The 21,823-nt window shown below is 43.6% G+C and overlaps 1 protein-coding gene across 4 annotated transcripts; it reads right to left on the bottom strand.

The window, feature by feature from the left end:
- Positions 1-861: 861 nt before the first annotated feature.
- LOC115133056 (transcription factor ETV6-like) lies at positions 862-20,324 on the bottom strand. Of its 4 annotated transcripts, none has more exons than XM_029665889.2 (8): positions 19,984-20,324; positions 18,235-18,364; positions 5,705-5,869; positions 4,405-4,539; positions 2,010-2,585; positions 1,731-1,873; positions 1,521-1,621; positions 862-1,404 (listed from the first exon to the last, which is right to left on the bottom strand). In XM_029665889.2, the coding sequence occupies exons 1-8, from the start codon at positions 20,014-20,016 to the stop codon at positions 1,302-1,304; spliced, it is 1,386 nt and encodes a 461-aa protein (XP_029521749.1). In that variant the 5' UTR covers positions 20,017-20,324; the 3' UTR covers positions 862-1,301. The 4 variants fall into 4 exon arrangements, with proteins under 4 accessions (XP_029521749.1, XP_029521748.1, XP_064877675.1 ...); XM_029665888.2 differs by having other exon boundaries at positions 18,235-18,367; positions 19,984-20,323; XM_065021603.1 differs by lacking the exon at positions 19,984-20,324 and adding an exon at positions 19,825-19,950 and having other exon boundaries at positions 18,235-18,367.
- Positions 20,325-21,823: the final 1,499 nt, after the last annotated feature.

The following is a 21,823-nucleotide window of genomic DNA, read 5'->3' as shown; positions in this document are numbered from 1 at the left end:
CAGCGCTCATCACAGACTCTGGAATAACCCATCATAGTGGCACAAGGCCACTAACACCATCAATCGCCACTGGCGAACACACTAATAAGCCTACATTGGTCAATCACATTAAGGGACTACACAAAAAAAAGTCTTTGCTCAGTTTTACGCAAATAAGATCAATGGGAATTTCGATTCATGACATTGAACTGCATCATGTCGTTAAATATGATTTTTGAAAGTTGTAGGAGACATGACATCATAGCCTAGGAGTAATATTTGCATTGGTCTATTAACGTGCAAGATTTAATTTAACTTTGGCAGATGTAAGCCTTAGGGGACAGTTTTGCACAAATAGATATATTGTATACCTTTTAATTGTCATGTGGGAACAGGTGTGTTTGGATATCGCACCGACTTAATTAAATGAACCTCTTAAAAGGCTCAGTGCAGGCAAAAACGTGATTGTCTTGTGTATATATATATCCACACTATGAGGTTGGAATAATACTGTGAAATTGTGAATATGAGAAATTGCTCTTTGCCAAGAAGTAATTTTGACCATTATAATTTTAAACAAAATCACAGTAAGGGACCTAATTGTTAGAAAACGATTTGATATTGAGATAAAAATGGCTGCACTGGACCTTTGATTCCTTGTGAACTTCAGCAGAGCTGGACTTGGACTACAGTGCAGTGAACTATGTTGGTTTTACAGTCAGAAGTGGTGCAGCATTGCCACCATGTGGATTGTTTCAGAATAAGTTCCAAACTTCACGTTTAGCCTACATATCACTTCATTCAATCGTTTCAGGAATGATTGCTAGACTTAGGCTTCAAGCAATAAGGTCAGATGCATTTTTAAGAGATCAGCCATACAAATTGATCAAAAAGATTTATTCTGTGGTGAAAACGTTCCAGCTACACACCCCCTCCCATTAGTTGCACAAATTGCAACATTTTCTTATAGTTAATGCACACATGGGGAAGAAAAATCAACAATGTATGACATGACAAGCATGAAATGATTGATTTGCTGTGGCAGTTCAGGGAAAAGGAATGTCTTATGAGATATACTTTTCACCAGGTCCTTTGAACTCCTTGCATTAAGACAGAAAACAACTGATAAGATTTGTCTGGAAAGAAAATCTTATAAAGTTTTAAAAGGCAATCTAGAGACGTCACCATCAAGTTCCTCTGAGTTTTGGATAGAGTGAATGTCCGGGTGCTCTTGGTTTGAAACGATTGTTCGAGCAGCTTTCTGAAAGGCATCAGCGGCTGTAGTAGTTCATCGCTTTAGTGGACTCCATTTCCCAGAGGCCTCAGCATTCCTCTTTGATGTAGATTTGATCGTCTGTGTCCGACTCTATGTGCTCCAGCCTGTCAGTTTGTCCACTCATAATCTCATCTGGGGTTTTCATGAACCTGAACCACACATACACAGTGGTTAATCATTAGTTAACTCAAACTGGACAAGTGTATATACATTTTTTTTTTTTTACTTCAAATAAATATTGGGTTTTAACTAAACCCTACCATACCTGAATAAGAGTCTCTGTCCTGGCTCTTTCCTGATAATGTTCAGTTTGTAGTAGTGTCTCAGTGCTCGTGACATCTTCTCGTACGTCATATTGGTCCTGTTCTGTTACAACCAATAGAACAAGATAGAATGTTAACACAGAACTTTAAGAAAACCAGCACTGCGAGAAAATGCCTTTTCCAATCAAACACTGGGGGGTGTAGTTCGTTACCTTGTGGTTCCCCCACAGGCGAGCCAGGCCGTTGGGGTCCATGATGCGGAAGACTTTGGTCTCTGTGTCCTCCCAGCGGATGTAGTTCTCGTACCGGCTGTCTGAGAGGAGCTGGTAGACGTAGTCCCACAGCAGCCTGCAGTCTGGGAACACAAACACGTCAGAGGTGACACATTTCAGACAGTACCTGTTAACTTCAACTTTAGCCACACTTCCTCCAGAGTTGGTTGAAGCCGTGAACACCACCCTCTAAGATTAACCTTTAGGAGCGTTAGTTACCTGCTATCCGTCCAATGGGCATTGCCTGTTCCTCTGGTGGCGAGACGGGCACAATGACGTGGTGGTTCCTGTAGAGCGCCTCCTCCTGCTGATGTAGAGCGTGCTGCTGGTGGTGGGCCAGTGCCAGCTGGATGTGGCCCTTCCCCTCACGCCCATTTTCATGGGGGGCCTGAAGTGGTGGCCCCCCACGACCGTGCCTGAAGTCTCCAGCGACACCTCCTCTCCCTGGGCTAAGCAGCAGGGGGTGCATGATGGCGCTGGGCATGAGCTGGATGACACGAGGGGGGGCAGCGTCCTGGCACCCGGGGCTGCCTGGGCAGGGGGCTTCGCGGGGCGTGGCACAGCGGCCGTTAGGGGCAGCAGGGGACACCGACAGAGTGTACAAGTCCTCTGGCAGGTGGTGGTTGCTGTCGGGCAGCTGGGAGGACGTCTGGAGGTGGTCCTCGGCACCAGGGCGTGGGTAGTTGGGGTCCAGGGGGGAGAGGCGGGGAGGCGAGCGGGAGCGGTGTCGGAGCTCAATGGTGGGTGGGTGCTGGGGTTGGGGCTCTGTACCACGTGGTGTTCGCCGTACCGTTTCTGCATAAAGGGGAAAGGAGGATACCTAGTCAGTTGTACAACTGAATGCCTTCAACTAAAATGTGTCTTCCGCATTTAATCTTACACACCCCCGCCCCCCCGAATCGACATCCACGGTGCTCTGGGTTAACTGCCTTGCTCAGGCGCAGAATGACAGATTTTACCTTGTCAGCTCGGGGATTCGATCCAGCACCCTTTCGGTTACTGGCCCAACGCTCTAACCGCTAGGCTACCTGCAGCCCCTAGGATATATGTTTCCAATATATTTACATGATGTCCAGTAGATGTCACTACACACATTTACAAACTTCATCATGTCTCAATGTATGTGGGTGGTAGATTATTAGTGATTGGTTTGGACTGCCCTCTACTGGGTAGAACATTACAACATGTTGAGTACACATTTACTTAGTGTTAACATGTGAATAGCTAGTATGCTTTGCCTCTAAGCAAGAAAGAAATATCTTTGCTTCTGCATACCAAAACTAGCATACCGAACAACAAGGAAGTCCTGAGCATCTGAATCATCTAACCCAATCACTTCCCCTATAAAACATGTAGAGATGAGGAACTGTAGATAATCAACTCCTAGACCAAAGGTTGTTTAAATATAGAAGCATTTCCTTGTGGAGCAGGTTTCAATGTCAACACCTCTCCTCTATCCTCCCATTTCATTCTAACCATTCCAGTGAAAGGAGTCCAAAGTGTAGCACAAAGAAGGTGAAGTCCTTCCTCTTTTCAGGTGGATAGTAAAAAGAGACTTAAACACCTCTCTCTAGAGTCTAGAGTAGACCAATATACCACTTGTTACTTTTGTCAGAATCACTTAAAGCATACTTGCGATGCTTTCTTGCAATTGTATTGCTACATGACCAACTGATTTTCTCTGATCATGTGTAATTAAATACTTGAATTGAAGCAACTGTATAAGATTGTTGAGTAACTCCTGTGAAACAGAAGTCAGATCAGTTGGGTTCTTCAGGGGAAATTACTCACGACAAATCCCCCTAGGCATGAACAGAATTGTGAAATCCTTCTGGCAGAAAAGTTGGATGAATAACAAAATAACATTGTCAGGAAAGTGACGCAATGGTGATGTGTTCAATATTCCACTCCATAATGTTGTCTTTCCCCCCCATAGGCTAATACGTTGATTTCCTATTGCCCCCCCCCCATTCAATGCTCTCCTGTAATCACCTCTCTATTCTTCCTTTTTATTTATTTATCTGTTATTTTACCAGGTAAGTTGACTGAGAACACATTCTCATTTGCAGCAACGACCTGGGGAATGGTTACAGGGGAGAGGAGGGGGATGAATGAGCCAATTGTAAACTGGGGATTATTAGGTGACCATGATGGTTTGATGGCCAGATTGGGAATTTAGCCACTCTTACGATAAAGTGCCACGGGATCTTTAATGACCGCTGAGAATCAAGACACCCGTTTAACGTCCCATCCGAAAGACGGCACCCTACACAGGGCAGTGTCCCCAATCACTGGCCTGGGGCATTGGGATATTTTTTAGACCAGAGGCCTACTGGCCCTCAAACACCACTTCCAGCAGCATCTGGTCTCCCATCCAGGGACTGACCAGGACTGACCCTGCTTAGCTTCAGAAGCAAGCCAGCAGTGGTATGCAAGGTGGTTTGCAGGGTGGTATGCTGCTTCCTTCAGTAAGTGTGATCTCAAGAACATCATCAGGCTGGTGTTCAGTAGGGAGAGTGAAATGTAATGCATAACCTGAACTTGTCTGAACACAGATTTACATTTGCCATTACAAAGCCTTTTGCTACAGTGTGCCCTAATGAACATCACTGACCTTCCAGTTTGTGGTGCTGGAGAGCTCCCTCTGGCAGAGGGTGGAAGGAGTTGCCGGGGAAGTAGGCGGAGGGGTAGGAGGCGTGCGGCTTCCTCTGCTTCAGGATGTGCTGCAGCAGCTCGTACAGGACGTCCCCTGCAGGATACACAGGTCAGTGGTTAGAGGTCAGATGTTAGCGTATGAGCACCTCCAATGGTGCACCCCATAGACAGGGCAGCAGCTGTCAATCAATGTCATCAAAAGGATCAGGCTCCGACCAGAGATCTTTACTGGAGTTTAAAAACATGGTCTGGACCAAACAGATGGTAAATGAGGCCAACAGACCAAGACAAGAGTCATAGTGTTGCTAATGAGTCAGCCTGCCAAGAGGCAGTTCAAGACTTGATATTATTGCCTGGTAACTTCCATACCTCATCTGTTCTCCTACAAAGCAGCCTACTTGAGGTGGTCATGGACGTGACAGAATCCTAATGGCAAGTCTAGTCGTAAACCAACCATGTGACTCACTTTGTAGCACCTCCAAGATTCCTGTGCTAAGGCACGGTTGATTGTGTCAAGACAATATGAACAAAAGCCTGTAGTATCTTCTACAACAGAGATGGCATTAGCATAACATGGTTTATGCTCAATGTGTAAAAAATGGTATTATTAAGCCACCCTGAAAGATTTAACTTGCTACCTGTATATGAAGGGCTCTGAGAGAGTATTTCCCTCAAAGAGAATCAATAGAATGGAGGGAGTTTTTTCACTTCAATTTGAGAGGCTTCCCGTCAGATCATCAAGGAAATAGTTCTCATAAAGGAAGTGAAGACGCCACAGGCACACACACTTGCACACATAAACCCCTTTCAGTTCTCACTTTCTGTCCCTGCTGTTTAACACGGCACTGCAGGGGAAATTCCTGGTGTTAGCAGGTGACGGTTGAGTTTGGTTTGCACTTCCTGATCGGCCGTTTACCCAACCAGTCTCCTACTGCCTGCCTCCAACAACAAAGACAGACCGCAACGCCACTAAGGAAGCTGCTGAGTCACCTGATATTGCTCTTCCGCTTGCTTTCTTCCAGCTGAGCAGATCTATCAACATATTTGACAAATATAGGCTAAAGGTCTATCAAAAGACACTCATTGTATGCTCTAGACACATGGCCATTATCTTAGGTCAGTGTGCCATTTCTCCAAAGTCATTCCCCCTTCAAAATGCATTATTGTTAAACATGAGCATGTTGTTAGAAAAAAATGTGTTCCAATAACATAGCAACCGTTTGAATTAATAAGGGCAGAGGCGTGGGAGGTGGGCGTACCGGAGTGGGGCGACCGGTAGCGGAAGTCCTCCTTGGTGAGGAGGAGCAGGGCCTTGCCGTTCATCTGGAAACTGCCACTGGTGTTGGGACGCAGGGCAAACTCCCTCTCGGCCCAGCGCAACCACTGGCCCACGTCCTCCCTGCTCCAGAACACCGGCTGCAGGCCTGGGGGTGGAGGGAGCGAGGGGGGAAATTAGAAGAAAGTGTTGGGAAGGAGGGAGACCGGGGGAAGTAAAAGGAAGGAGAAAAGGGAGCGAGGGAGGAAGGAGACAGAGGTGGCAGTAAAAAGGGAAATGAGGGAAGGAGATCAAAGTAAGAGGGATTGATTCGAAGATTAGCAGAGAGGGGGGGGGAGAGAAGGGGGAGGGTATGAGGGGAGATAAGCAGAGTGCAGGAATGGAGGAGGTGTCGAATAAGAGTTAACTTCAGTCAAGCGTACTCACATACAGTATGTTCATTTCATATTTGCTTCATCTTTGTCAGTACTTGTGAGTTAACCTTGGTAGATTGCAAAGGAAAACCTGTGGCTTTTCTCAGTCAGTCTAAAAGGTAGATTAGTCTGATACACATGTATTTATACACTAACACATAGTGAATAAATGGCAAGGACACACTGAGGAATACCAAAGGAAACAGCTCTGACGTTTTTCACCCTGCAGGCTCTGAAATATTTATTTCACTGCCGTGGGAACTTGCGAGAGCGAAACATCTGCACTGATGGATCGCCCAAACGCATTAGTGACTGACTGCAATGAGGAATAGCCCAGGAATCAACACTCACCACAAATGTGTGTCCGACACCATTACTTAGAAAATTATAAACTTGTTCCTTGTAACCTAAACAATAACAATGTGGTTGATTCAAACCTGGAGGTGCATTCCATTCATTCATTTAGGAAACTGACATCATAAATAAAAAATAAAAAAGAATAACATTACATTTTTCGTTCAACCCACACATGGACAATACAATAGTATTCAAAGGGAAAACAATGGTGTGGGTGAGTGCGGGAATCAGAGAGCAGTGGATGTCTAGAAAGTAAACCGCATGTAATTCATATCAGCTAGAAAGCCTACAATGGGTTTATACGGCATATGAGTGAAGTCGTATTGTTTTTCCAGTCTTGCTCATCGTATTGCAATTGAGAGTACTAGATGTTTAGCACATAAATCATTGACAGAAAAGTCATTGTTGTTTGTCAGGAACTGTTTCTTTGTCTGTAGCAGGAGGGTATCTCTCCAGGAACAGCATTGGAGAGCCCTGATCTAGATGACTTCATTGGGTACTGGGTGGCCTATATTTACATTCATACTAGCCTCTAACCTTTAACCTGTGAACAGATTTACAATATCGCTGTGCTTCACCTCACACACACACACACACCAAACCACCAGAGCAGCATCCATCACGCCTACACCAGACAAAGGGCAGCAGTTTCTACGTCTCACTTATCACCAGGCCTCAAACACTTCCTCTTGGAATGGGACAGCTGTTATCTTTGGCCAGCGGCGCGCGCAATGTCACTGTCACAGGAGTAATCGGAACCCGTGCGCGGTTTCAGAGCGATCGCTCCCCCCCTCACCCGTCAAACAAAGGACGTTTTATACAGGGAACAATCAATATAAAAAGAAACGGCTCGTAGACTGCCAGTTTCCCATTTCCCTTCCATATTCAGATAGAGAGAAGAGACATTGGCAGGGCTTGTGGTAGACTTGTGAAGGGAAGTTCATCTAGAATATAGCGGATGGACATAACTATATAGCCAGTGAAGAACCTGATGTGTAATGGAATGTTTTATGTGGCCCATTCCATCACTACAAAGGGTCTACTTACATAGTCTCCACAAACAGTCAAGCCAGAACCAGTCTGTGAAAAATACTACAGATTGTCACAGGGGCCATGCATCTGGTTGAGCTGGATTTTCAATCAGGGGCCAATTGGCCCCCAATGGGTCACATATGACAAGTAAAGAGCCCTTTTATGAGTAAAGTTGTAAATCATACAACAGTTGGATACTGGTGTTCAAGAATAACATGAGGACTACAGCCCATTGTATGTAGGGATTTTAGAATGACCCAATGAAATGTGTTTTCATATCCTTTCAACTAGATTTATTTTTCTAATGGCAACTCTAGATTTTAGATTGAACAACCGAACAATGCCATTGACTGCCATGGTGAGAACAAACACCATCAGTAAGTTACCGGTAGCACCTAACAAGAGAACAGATCTAATTACCATATGCTTAGCATCCACCAGCTGTGTCGCCTACGGGTGACCCCTTAATCACGTGACCTTAGTGATGCGTACAGCATGCAGGGAGGACCTGGTTGTGAGGTCACTGCAGTGGTATGTTCTCTCCAGGGCTGGATTGAGAGAGGGGAAAGAGAGAGCAAAAGAGGGAAGGCACAACGCTGCCAAAACTCCTCTGAGATCCGGCCTGCCGGACCAAGCCATCTGCACAGGGCCCAGCGGAGGAAGGAGTGGGGGAGGGAGGCCCAAACAAACGTGTCCCACAACGCACTTGGGCAGGAAGCGATCCAGCATGGGCTCCGTTTCAGCACAGGAAACTTCCTGCGGTAAGGTTAGGGAGCAACGCTGTGAGGTTTATCAACAGTCAGCAGCAAAGTAGAGAGCAGAGAGAGAGAAAAGGATAGAGCAGGGAGGGGAGGAGAGAGATAGTGATGGGAACCAGAAACAATAACGGAGAAGTGGTAGAAAAAAGAAGACCAACAGGAAGAGAAACGGATATTAAGAGTCAGCAGACACAAACACACACACAAACACACACAGAGAGAGACAAGCTGAGGCAGCCAGAAAAAGAGCGGGAGGAAAGAGAGTGACCGTGCCTCTTTGATTAGCCCTACATCTTACTCTGTCCCTCACAGGCTCAGAGAAGTTCCCCTTTTTGCCCAATCCTGTTCACATTTCAATTGTGTAAGAACCTGCAGATTTATTGTTTCAGTGTTCATGACCAAATCAATTTCAGCCCTCGCTCTCGTTTCACCATCCGTGTCTTTGGATGTCGTTGAACCCATCTCGGGTTTCTGGTGTGCAGTCTGTTTGTGTATGGGATGAAACACTCTCGAACACGACCGGCGAATCCACCCGAAAGGCCCTTGACTAAACCATGGGCTACTAATCCTCTCTGATGACACATAATTTTCACTCTGTGGATTTGCAGGCCCCCGCACACACACACACAGTGATGCACGCTGTTGCCGGGGCAACTCGTAAGCGCATGGGATGAATGAAGGAGAGAACGGATGAGATCACTGGTATCTTGTTTCGTTGTTACCCTCCACAACCCCCAAACCTCTTTAACTCCTCTCTCGGCAAAACAGAACATTCAGGGGAAATATGTGTCCATTGTGTAGACCGCTAAAAGTCTGACCGGTAGTGTCTGTACAGTTTTACCTGGAATGAATAACAAAATATGTTTTGTACATGCTGTACTGTAAATGCAATAGAAGTTTGCAAATGCTTTTGACAGCTCAGGACTTTGGTCAAAACATCAAGTACGTTTCCTCTCTCTAGTCATTCACCTCTTGAATGAGAGGCGAATATTGCTCTTTCATTCTTGATTGAAAATAGCTTTTCATCATGCAGAGTCGGAGGAAAAGGGAGGCCTTTTGACCTTGTGAGTCAGACATGAAGGGTGACACCTTACACATTTCCCCTACTCACACCCTCCCTTCTCTCACTCTCCCTGCTTCAGTCCTTCACTTCATCCCCTCCTCTCTTTCTCTCGCTCCAGGTCAATATGCAAACAACATACTTCACCTCATCAGAAACTGTGTGTTCCAAATGCAGCCAGATTGGACTTCATCCAGTCAAAACAAGCGTAAAAACAGATGACCAATCAAACGCTCGGTTATTGGGCAGGAAGTTGCGCAACCTGTTTGATAGTATGTTGCGCATTGGGGGCAAGCTGGCTCATGTACTGTAGTTTGTTTTCAATAGGTTCCCGCCTTCACTGATTCTATTTATGCTTTTTTTTATGAGAGAAGGCCAACCCTCTTTTAGAAAATGCAGCAACGAGTAGTACTGTACTAATGCTGTACCTCATAAGCTACACTTGTGAATCTTAAAATGCACACCTACCAGCTACCATGCTTTCCTTCTCTTTGGGTAAACAGACCACTGAACATGTACATGCTAGATAGAGGTTATTGTTCAAACAGACCAAACAGGGCCAGCTATGCCCTTGAATGTTTCAACTGACTGCTTTTTAAAATCTTATTGTGGACACTGGTTCTCAAATGTGAGCTTAGAGCCATAGAATAACAACCAAGAAATTAGAATAAATACAATGTTTCACGTTAACAGACGCTTACAGGGTTGAAGGTCACACACACATACAGTTGAAGTCAGAAGTTTACATACACTTAGGTTGGAGTCATTGAAATTTGTTTTTCAACCACTCCACAAATGTCTTGTTAACAAACTATAGTTTTGGCAAGTCGGTTAGGACATCTACTTTGTGCATGACACAAGTCATTTTTTCCAACAATTGTTTACTGACAGATTACTTCAATTATAATTCACTGTATCACAATTCCAGTGGGTCAGAAGTTTACAAACATCAAGTTGACTGTCTTTCAACAGCTTGGAAAATTCCAGAAAATAATGTCATGGCTTTAGAAGCTTCTGCTAATTTACATCATTTGAGTCAACTGGAGGTGTACATGTGGATGTATTTCAAGGCCTACCTTCAAACTCAGTTCCTCTTTGCTTGACATCATGGGAAAATCTAAAGAAATCAGCCAAGACCTCAGGAAAAAAATGTAGACCTCCACAAGTCTGGTTCATCCTTGGGAGCAATTTTCAAACGCCTGATGGTACCACATTCATCTGTACAAATAGTACGCAAGTATAAACACCATGGGGCCACGCAGCCGTCATACCGCTCAGGAAGGAGACACGTTCTGTCTCCTAGAGATTAACGTACTTTGGTGCGAAAAGTGCAAATCAATCCCAGAACAACGGCAAAGTGCTTTGTGAAGATGCTGGAGGAAACGGGTACAAACGTATCTATATCGACAGTAAAACGAGTCCTATATCGACATAACCTGAAAGGCCACTCAGCAAGGAAGAAGCCACTGCTCCAAAACCGCCATAAAAAAAGCCAGACTACGGTTTCCAACTGCACATGGGGACAAAGATCGTGCTTTTGAGAAATGTCCTCTGGTCTGATGAAACAAAAATAGAACTGTTTGGCCGTAATGACCCTCGTTATGTTTGGAGGAAGAAGGGGGAGGCTTGCAAGCCGAAGAACACCATCCCAACCGTGAAGCACAGGGGTGGCAGCATCATGTTGTGGGGGTGCTTTGCTGCAGGAGGGACTGGTGCACTTCACAAAATAGATGACATCATGAGGTAGGAATATTATGTGGGTATATTGAAGCAACCAGCATCTCAAGACATCAGTCAGGAAGTTAAAGCTTGGTTGCAAATGGGTCTTCCAAATGGACAATGACCCCAAGCATACTTCCAAAGTTGTGGCAAAATGGCTTAAGGACAACAAAGTAGACGTCGACCAATTCATCGGAATGGCTGATTAATTAGGGCCGATTTCAAGTTTTCATAACAATCGGTAATCGGCATTTTTGGACACCGATCATGGCCGATTACATTGCACTCCACGAGGAGACTGCGTGGCAGGCTGACTATCTGTTATGCCAGTGCAGCAAGGAGCCACAGTAAGGTGCTAGCTAGCATTAAACTTATCTTATATAAAAAACATCTTAACATAATCATTAGTTAACTACACATGGTTGATGATATTACTAGTTTATCTAGCTTGTCCTGCGTTGCATATAATCAATGCGGTGCCTATTAATGTATCATTGAATCACAGCCTACTTCGCCAAACGGGTGATTTAACAAGCGCATTCGCAAAAAAAAGCACAGTCGTTGCACCAATGTGTACCTAACCATAAACATCGATGTGTACCTAACCATAAACATCGATGTGTACCTAACCATAAACATCGATGTGTACCTAACCATAAACATCGATGTGTACCTAACCATAAACATCAATGCCTTTCTTAAAATCAATACACAAGTATATATTTTAAACCTGCATATTTAGTCAATATTGCCCGCTAACATGAATTTATTTTAACTAGGGAGATTGTCACTTCTCTTGTGTTCTGTGCAAGCAGTATATGGTGGTATATGCAGCAGTTTGGGCTGCCTGGATCGTTGCGAACTGTGTGAAGACCATTTCTTCCTAACAAAGACCGTAATTAAAATTTACCAGAATTGTACGTAATTATGACATAACATTGAAGGTTGTGCAATGTAACAGCAATATTTAGACTTAGGGATGCCACCCGTTAGATAAGATACGGAACGGTTCCATATTTTCACTGAAAGAATAAACGTTTGGTTTTCGAAATGATAGTTTACAGATTTGACCATATTAATGACCTAAGGCTCGTATTTCTGTGTGTTATTATATTATAATTAAGTCTATGATTTGATAGAGCAGTCTGACAGTGGTGGTGGGCAGCAGCAGGCTCATAAGCATTCATTCAAACAGCACTTTCCTGCGTTTGCCAGCAGCTCTTCGCTGTGCTTCAAGCATTACGCTGTTTATGACTTCATCAACTCCCGAGATTAGGCTGGCAATACTAAAGTACCTATTAGAACATCCAATAGTCAAAGGTATATGAAATACAAATGGTATAGAGAGAAATAGTCCTATAATAACTACAACCTTAACTTCTAACCTGGGAATATTGAAGACATGTTAAAAGGAACCACTAGCTTTCATATGTTCTGAGCAAGGAACTTAAAACGTTAGCTTTTTAACCTCTACAACAAAGTCAAGGTATTGGAGTGACCATCACAAAGCCCTGACCTCAATCCTATAGAAAATCTGTGGTCAGAACTGAAAAAGCGTGTGCGAGCAAGGAGGCCTACAAACCTGACTCAGTTACACCAGCTCTGTCAGGAGGAATGGGCCAAAATTCACCCAACTTATTGTGGGAAGCTTGTGGAAGGCTCCCCGAAACATTTCACTCAAGTCAAACAATTTAAAGGCAATGCTACCAAATACTAATTGAGTGTATGTATGTAAACTTCTGGGAATATGATGAAAGAAATAAAAGCTGAAATAAATCACTCTACTATTATTCTGACATTTCACATTCTTAAAATAAAGTGGTGACCTAAGACAGGGAATTGTTACGAAGATTAAATGTCAGCAATTGTGAAAAACTGAGTTTAAATGCATTTGGCTAAGGTGTACGTAAACTTCAAAATTCAACTGGATGTATGTATGTATGTATGCATGCATGCATGTATGCATGCATGTATACACACACATGCATGCATACATACAATGCTGCATACAAAATTATACAGATCATGGAAATTAGCATGTCATCTATGCTAATGAAATCTGCAGTAGACTCTTCATTTAAAGAAGGTCAACTGCCCCTTAGGCCTTTTAAAACCAATGTTGGTTATATGTGGCATCGATATGAGTTAGAAACATGAATTCTAGGGTCAAAAATATCTACAATGTGTAAATACGATAATTTTGGTCATGAAATCAGTCTCATCCAAAACAGTGTTCTGTAAAATAGTTTGTTGCGACTTACTGGTGGGGGGTTGGGTATGGATTACAATCATCATGGCCACTAACACGAGAGAAGCAGCTGTACTGATTGTGCTCCATCAGCTGCACGCGCTCTATCCAATCATAGCAGCCAGAACCTCCAGACAGTGAAACAGATCTGCCCATTACACAGCGCCTCTTGACTTGTTTACATAAGACAACTGATTCGCCAATGTTACATTGAAATAACCCTTGACCCTAAGCCCTCTATGGAGTGGCCACTTCCTGATGTTTGATAGTGTCAATCACTCAAGTCAGCCACTTTTTTCGGCAAAATGAGTATTGAGATCGGAGACCACTTTTCAATATTCTGAAACCCACCTTGTGTCCCCCAGCGACCTGTTTTGTAACACGATTCCCTATTAAAACACTGCCAGACAGACTCACATTCTGGTAATAGATACTGAGAAAGTAAAAAAATATATTTTAAAAAAATCACAACTCTCCACTGACTTGATAAACAGTCTAGCTTCCACATGCTAGCTTCATTGACAAACAGAGTTAGCAAGTGATTTTGTACACTGATAAACAGTATGTTGCTTGTGCTTTCTTTACAGTAATTTGACAGCTTGGAGATGATATTGTAAAGATATTGTTCTCAGAAATCAGTCCTGAGCGCGGAGTCAGACTTTCCTGGCTCGATAGACTGTATGCAGTGCACAGACTAGTTTTTCATGCAAATGTTTTTACTTAAGAATTACTGCACCAAACACCTTAGCTAGATGCTAGATGCAAAATTGCGTGACTAAGACCTCTGCAAAACCGTCTAAATTAATTAAAATTTTGAGGAAGTGGTTGTTTTTGTTGCAACAGTGACTCAGGAGGGACAAACACCTGCCAAGGTACAATAGACCCATTTCTGTGTTGCAAACATTGCCTCACGAGGGCGATACACACAAGTTGGTGGAAGAACACGGGGGAGTTCTTATAGAACGCCAGCAAAAAAAAAGCCTCTATATTTACATGTTGCTTTTGATAGCATTTCACACTACTTTTGGATTATAATTGGATTAAGGCTCATATGATTGTTTGTCATCATCACAAATCAACTGCATTTTACTTTAATTTTTTTTAAACACTACAACAAGTAAAATGGCTCTTTGGCTGGCTTTTGCTACAGACTATGTCAATGAGCGTTAGCATTCTAGCTAACAAATGCGGCATCCAAAATACTTATTTTTCAAAGATCACAACCAAATATTTTCTTAGCGACTGTTCAAGCTATAATCAAAACATCATTGTAAGTGTATGAGAACCACAAAAAGTTATTTTGTTTAGAAGTAATAAAATCTAAATCTAGGCTGTTGAATGGGCACAGATGGCAATGGCTTTCTTACTGCAGCCAAGAGCCCCGTGCATCTGTCAGTGTGTCGTGTACTGGTAAGGGTCTATATACAAACATAACACACCCACCTCAAACCACACCCCGAAGACAACTCTGGTTTGGCTTCAGTCATGGTCTCCATTGAGCAACCGTCAAAACAAAGCCAAAGGAAGTGCAGTCGCCCTTTAAAAGGGAGAATGGATAGCATCCGCAACATAGTGATGTCTTTTAAGCATCAGTCTGTCTGGTGGGCTCAGTTTGCTCCCTGTCGGGTTTGGGGTGGGGAACTATGACCCCCTTCCTTCCATGATGGCATGTGGAGTGTTTCATACAGGAAGAGAAGGGGCTTCTCTCCACTTGGCTGTTGGCATGTGAGAACAGTTTCCCCTTTCAGAGGGAGAAAAGGGAACGAAGGGGGGAAAAACAACATTTATTCAGGAAGCGCAGTCTGCCCACTCAGGAAATTCCTGAGGATGAGAACGGCTTCCAGGGGCAGGAAATTTCCCTTCTGAAAGGCACTGGGATATACATAGTCACACACACACACCCTTTGTATGTACTGCACCATTGATATGCACGCAAACATCTTTACACATACAGAAAGACTCCACAAACGAATATGCAGGCACACGCACACTGTACAATTACTCACAGAGTGACATGCAGACACACACACACACACCAACATGCCTGTGCACAAAGACATTCTCACACACACTCACACTCTCAGCCACACACACACACACACAGTAGAACCCCAGCTGTGAGCAAAGCAAACACAATCTATTGAGAAAGGTTTACAAAGAAAAACAGCAGCAGGCCAAGTTTCCAAGAAGAGGCTTCATTCTCAGTCATCCAGCAAGTGATTTCTCATGCTCAATAAGCTTCCATGTTCAATGTAAACTGTACTCTCCATACACATTCCCATAGACACCCACTCCCTATTCTTTGAACTTGTCCCTTTGCACAGGTGTCTCAATGTTACATCCCCATCAGTGCCCACCCGACTCGCTGTGACGTCAGTAAATAGCGTGAATCCCTGACTGCAGTGAGCCTGAATGACACTGCTACGCTTCTTAGTGTCTGCTAGGTGGGTGACCTTGAGGCTGACACATCACAAGACAATTAAGTAAACACGATTAATGGAATGGAATTGTGAGTTGAAAAGTCATCCATTTCACTCAAGTGCGGACATCTAGTGCAACCAAACAGTAGAATTAATAGTGTTTTACAGCTGTGCTTATTTTCTTTTCATTTGCATGTTCTATAGTTCAACAATGAGACAACTAACAGAAAGGAAATTGGGAGGATTAACGTGAAAATCCGCCAATGTGATGGAGAAATGTAACTAACTTCACCACTTCAAGAACATTCACCCAGACACACAGGGAGAGGCAAACCTCTCCCATTCAGAGTGGGGTGGTTTCTAACACTCCTGGCTAAACGGGTTCAAAAGAAAAGAAGCCTTCTTTGAGTGTGGGGAGAAGGCTGCAACTCTCACCCTGATCTAATCCACTTCCTCCTCAGGAAATAGAGAAGGCGGATTTCTGCCCACACTGCAATTTCCCCCCCCTTTCATTATTTCTTTCTCCCTGGACAAATTGCCTTTGAATGTGGACGGTTTGTCTCTCGCAGTATGTGTGCCAGTTGGATCCAGCTGTGTGATGTGTTCAGAAGGGGAGCAAACGTGTTACAAGTTGTCTAAAAGATCATTGTCAGGAAGAGTGATGGCTTTGAGCCAAAGAAGGTTCCAATAAGAAGTTTGGGTACTGTAGGCCTACAGGTGAAGGGTAGTTTATATATTCAACAGAGTTAAAGACATGTAGAAGAGAGGGAAATCTTGCATAATCTAAAGATTCAAACAAAAAAGTTGAATCGAAGCTCACAGTCCAGCAGACCACATTCACCACGCCCAGATAAACGGCCCTAACAGACAACCTCAGACCAAAACAGACATGTTAAACGTTCTTCCTTTTTCTATGACAATACAAAAGGGGAAGTGGAAATGGGGAATTTCCTCTGTATGGTCCACGTGGATAGACACTACAGGTCATTTCTTTTAGATATTGAGATTACCACAAAGTGTGTTAATATACTGGTCTAATTTATGAGAACTGCACCATATCTTTGCTAAACACACATCAACAAACCGCCAATATTTAGGTCAATTACCCTCAAAAGTTCCCACAACAACTCATTGGCACATACTGGTATAATTAACGTTGTTTCCACATGGTTCAACGCAATTTCATTAAAACTAACGTGGAATAGACGTTTAATTGACGGCTGTGCCCAGTGGGAAGATTTATATCCAAACTCACTGAAGAACTACAAAGATGAATCTCTCAAGTCCTAAAAGTCATACATGTTAAAAGGTGCCTGGTTAAATATGAATAGTTTTTCACACAGAGCAGGCCCAGTGACTCTACGACTCTATAAACACCCAGTCTATATCCTGGCCGTGATCCAACCCCGCCTGATGTTTTATTGGGTCAGGCAGTGGCCGGTTGAGACCTGCCGTCAGCTCCACCAGACAGCACACGGTTGTCATGTTCCCTTTTCTCCTTGTCCCTCTTGATTCCTCTCTTTTTTGAGGCCCTTGGTGATTTTACTGGTCTTAAGAATAGGTTAAAAAAAAAACATGGTTTCGACCAATGCTCTCACTTTTCCAACCATGTCAGATCAGTAAACACCTCAAATCGAAGTTTATTCGTCACGTGCACAGGATACAGTGGGTGTAAATGGTACAGTGAAATGCTTACATGCCGCTCTTCCTCATCAGTGCAGAATAATGTAAAGTAGCAAAGTAAATCAATATACGCATCTGCCCTCTCGATACAAATCAAATCCTCTCTTCACCTTACCTCATATTTACAGTCATCTCCCTACTTTCCTTCTTGTCCGCCCTGTCCTATTCTATCCTGTAATACCTCACTCTCTCTCCCTAATTCTAGACTCTCCCCAGCCCAGCCCATCTCCTACTTCCTCTCTTCTCCTACCTTTACATGTTATACTCCTCCATTACACTGGGCTATTATTCTGTGCTGTTCGCTATCCTCTTGTACTGAGCTATGTTGTGTTGTGTTGTGTGCTGTCCTTTAGTACCCTGAGGTGTTTTTGTACTGAACCCTGCTGTACTGCCGTGTACTGAGTTGTGTTGGCTGTCATTGTCCTGCGGTGTTCTACTGTGTAGTGTTCCAGTACAGTGACTCTGCTATGGTCCAGGAAAGACATCTTGTGTTGGTCCTTGACCCTGGGTCTGCTGCACCTCAGAGGACGGACACATGAGTAGGTCTGTCTGTCCACATGGGGAGAATGATGCCCGTTGGAGTCATGACGTGACATGCAAGTAGCTAAAGTAAATCATGGCTTTCAATCTGCCATTTTCTGAGGTCAAAAGCTCTCAAAACAAATGTTTATGGAATAAGGGAAATGCAGGCTGAAAACACCATTTTTGTTTTGTTGATTATGACTGTCATGTATTCTCTGTGTGTGCCTGTCATGAGTTGTGTGTGTGTGTGTGTGTGTGTGTGTGTGTGTGGCGTGTGTCTGCATGTTTGTGTGTGACTCACGCAGGTGCACGGGCAGCCTGGCAGGCTCGTCCTCCATTCGGCTGGCTGGCCTGGCTGTGGGAGCATGGACGGGGGAGGAAGTGGAGTTTGGCAGGGGGCTCGCGGAGGAAGGACTGAATGAGCTCCTCTCCTGCTATGAATAGATACACAGAGACACAAAGCATGCCTTAGTTACAAACCTCCCCGAAAACCATCTTTAAATCCAAACAGCCTGAGAATCACCCGCCGAGAAACTATAACACCATTTAAAGACATTCTTTATCTACGGGATAAGGTACCTACACATAGCCAATCTTTTTATTCATAAAAAGGTCAATGCAGCCAGTCACTAAACAGGAGGTTGAACTTACTTGTATTTGTGCACATTTACTTATACAATATGTAACCCGTCAACACGACAATATATACATGTGCTGTTGTGTACAACGATATTCTAACATCATTATTTTGCCTCTTTCTACTCTGTACCTTCTATGGACAGCAACAGTTAACAGGTGAGTATGTATGGGCCAATCAGTGCTGCTGAATATGTTTATAGGCTTGTTTGCCAACAGCAACATCTTATAACATGGATTGGTGATTCATCCAACCAGTCAATCTAAAATGGCTAGTTCCTATTAGCTTACTGTACTAGGAACTCACTGTGGCATATGTAGCAATGAGCTTTTAATCTCATTTTATTATGCAGACCGCTCTACTCTTCATAGCCAACAGTAACACACTATGTCAAGTCTTACTTTTACAAGATTTTGCATTTGTACAGCCCAGATTTGACAAGGTTGTGTACGGTCAAAAAGGGGTTCAGGTACAGATGGGGCCAAGAAGGGAGCAAGAGACTGAGTTTCTGTGCGAGCGTGTGTGTTTAAGGGCATACCTATAGCCTACATTATCTCTGCAAAACATTATCGTTCCAAAATATCTTTAGGCCTACTCGTTTAGGCTGCATCCCAACAATACCAAATGGTTTCCTTGTCACTTGAAATTTGAAGATCCATCTTTAGACCATTATTGTAATGTAATAACATGATAAACAGCATGCATTTTTGCACTGGAACTGTTTTACATATTTTAGGCCTACATATTTCAGGTTTACATATACAAAATGTATTGTATAGAAAATGAGTTACCCGTGTGTATGCTATATAATAGTGACAGATACATGTATGTTCCCATTAATAGTTTCAACCGGTAACATTAATTGTAGGCTAATATGATCCCTAAGGATAGTAACATTTCTGGTGGTTTTAAAACAAGACATATGGCGCGTTCAAAACAACTGGGAACTCGGAAATCTCCGACTTTAGCGCGTTCAGGACAACTGTTAACTCAGGAAAAAAAACGAGCTCCGACTGGGAAAAAAATCGTATCAATGGTCATCCAACTCGGAATTCCAAGTCGGAAACGCGGGCTTCTTTCTATAGCTCCGACCTGAACATCACTGACGTCATGATTTGACCTCGTTTTTTCCCCCGAGTTCCCAGTTTTCTTGAAAGCACCAATAGCCTATGAAAATGAACGTCGTGACGAAAAACGTTTATCTCAGGTGTGCTGCGAAGTCGGTAAACTTGCGCACAGCATGGATGGACTTACCATGCGCTGATATAGTCTACAACAGAGCCGCGAAACGTTCCCCTCAGCAACAGATGATTACCGACACATACGATGCAGTTGTCAACAACACGACTGCGTCAAGCGCATCTCACCCCGGGGTCCTAGAACTTGATTCTGCTTTATAAAATCAACAAATACCTTGGTTATGATCTGCGATGGGGATTCTGACATGTCTCGCTAAATTCAGGAAGTTCTCCTCTTCCCACTTTCCTTTTCCCGTTCTCCTCTTTGAAATAAACCAGAAAAAACACCCACACCCGACTCCCTGACTTGGAGGGTTACGGGCCACGTAATAAATACGTTTAAGGTTTGTTATCAATCCATTATATGACCATGTTCATCATAAACGCGTGAAAGTTCTTTGTTTTCTGTTGGTGCTGTGCTCTACATTTCGGCGACGCGTTGGTTAATTCTCTTCCTGGAAGACTGGACTAAAAGGCGGACATCTCCGCGGTGCTGCTCATTGACTTGGATGTGTAAACGGCGAAATGACGTAAATTCCCAGCATTGAGCCCAGCCCCCTTGTTGCAGAGGGTTTGATTGCAGCCTAGATAAAAAGGCGTTCCTTGTGTAGAATTATCTTATTGGCTTCCCGAGTTTCGTAGGGGTTTCTTATTGGGGAGAAAGATCTCCAAATTGTTCATTGCTAGAAAGAGACGCCTACGAGATCCAGGGAGCCAATTAAATAATAATATTCAAGAAACACACTTAAGTCTACCCTGCAGCCAGACTCCTCTGTAGCCACTACTCTCTTAAAGGGATACCCCATATCTGGATATTGCAGATTATATTTACACAGGGAAGGCCGAGTGTCTGCATGTTTTCGCATCACCCTTGTACTTGAGTGGTTGGTTGTCTAGGTCTTAAATGAAAGGAAAAAACTCAAACCTGCAGACACTCGGCCCTCCGTGGAATGAGATGTCCATTCATTGCCATCAAAAGTGGGCCCAATAAAAATGTAAATTAGTGGCCCAGGGGCCACATAGGCCCCTCGAACTAAACTCGGGACCTCGAAGCCAGTTCCACTGCATTTTTTCATTGTTCCTCTCTAATCGGGGACTGATTTAATTATCTTCCTGAAAGACTGGACTAAAAGTTGGACATCTCTGTGGTGCTGCTCATTGACTTTGATGTGTAAACGGCGAAATGAGGTGAATTTCCAGCATTGAGTCCAGCCCCCTTGTTGCACAGGCCTAGTGTTGTGACCTAGTGGTTAGAGCGTTGGGCCAGTAACCAAAAGGTTGCTGGATCAAATCCATGAGCTGACAAGGTAAAAATCTGCTATTCTGCCCCTGAACCAGGCACTGTTCCCCGGTAGGCGGTCATTGTAAATAATCATTTGTTCTTAACTGACTTGCCTGGTTAAATAAAACAAATAAACTAATTTAGACCTGGGAATTAATTATTAGGTAGAAAAAACCCAGCAGACTGAAAACCAGAAGACTCCGAACCGCGTAGGGTAAGAGTTGAGTACCACTGATGTAGGATATTATATGCTTAATATCGGCTAATTGGCCCTACTCTCCCTATGTGTACTTTTGCATGAAGCCCAAAACGGCACTCAATAGTACACTTACAACATAAGCCAGGCAACAGGGGCAATCCCACCTCTACCACCAACGTAATATGAGAGGGTTTCAATCCTGCTGTGCAGCCGTGAGTGTGGTGTGTAACTCCCTGGCATATGGTAACAGCAGCACAATCACCAGTGGAGGCTGCTGAGGGGAGGATGGCTCATAATAATGGCTGGAATGGAGTCAATAGAATGGTATCAACCACAACCACATGTGTGATTCCATTCCAGATATTATTATGAGTCATCCTTCCCTCCGCAACCTCCACTTACACTCACGTAGTATGCAGCATTACACTATAAAAATGATTCAGACATGTAAAGGATGGACATTACAAGAAATTCATGGCAATATATTGACAATGACATGTCAAAAAATTCTGATCACTCAAAGTGATTTGACTG

This window comes from Oncorhynchus nerka, linkage group LG8 (genome assembly GCF_034236695.1).
Source record: "Oncorhynchus nerka isolate Pitt River linkage group LG8, Oner_Uvic_2.0, whole genome shotgun sequence".
Lineage (NCBI taxonomy): Eukaryota > Metazoa > Chordata > Actinopteri > Salmoniformes > Salmonidae > Oncorhynchus > Oncorhynchus nerka.
Note: the sequence above shows the minus strand (reverse complement) of the source record. Positions and strands in the feature narration are given on the sequence as shown.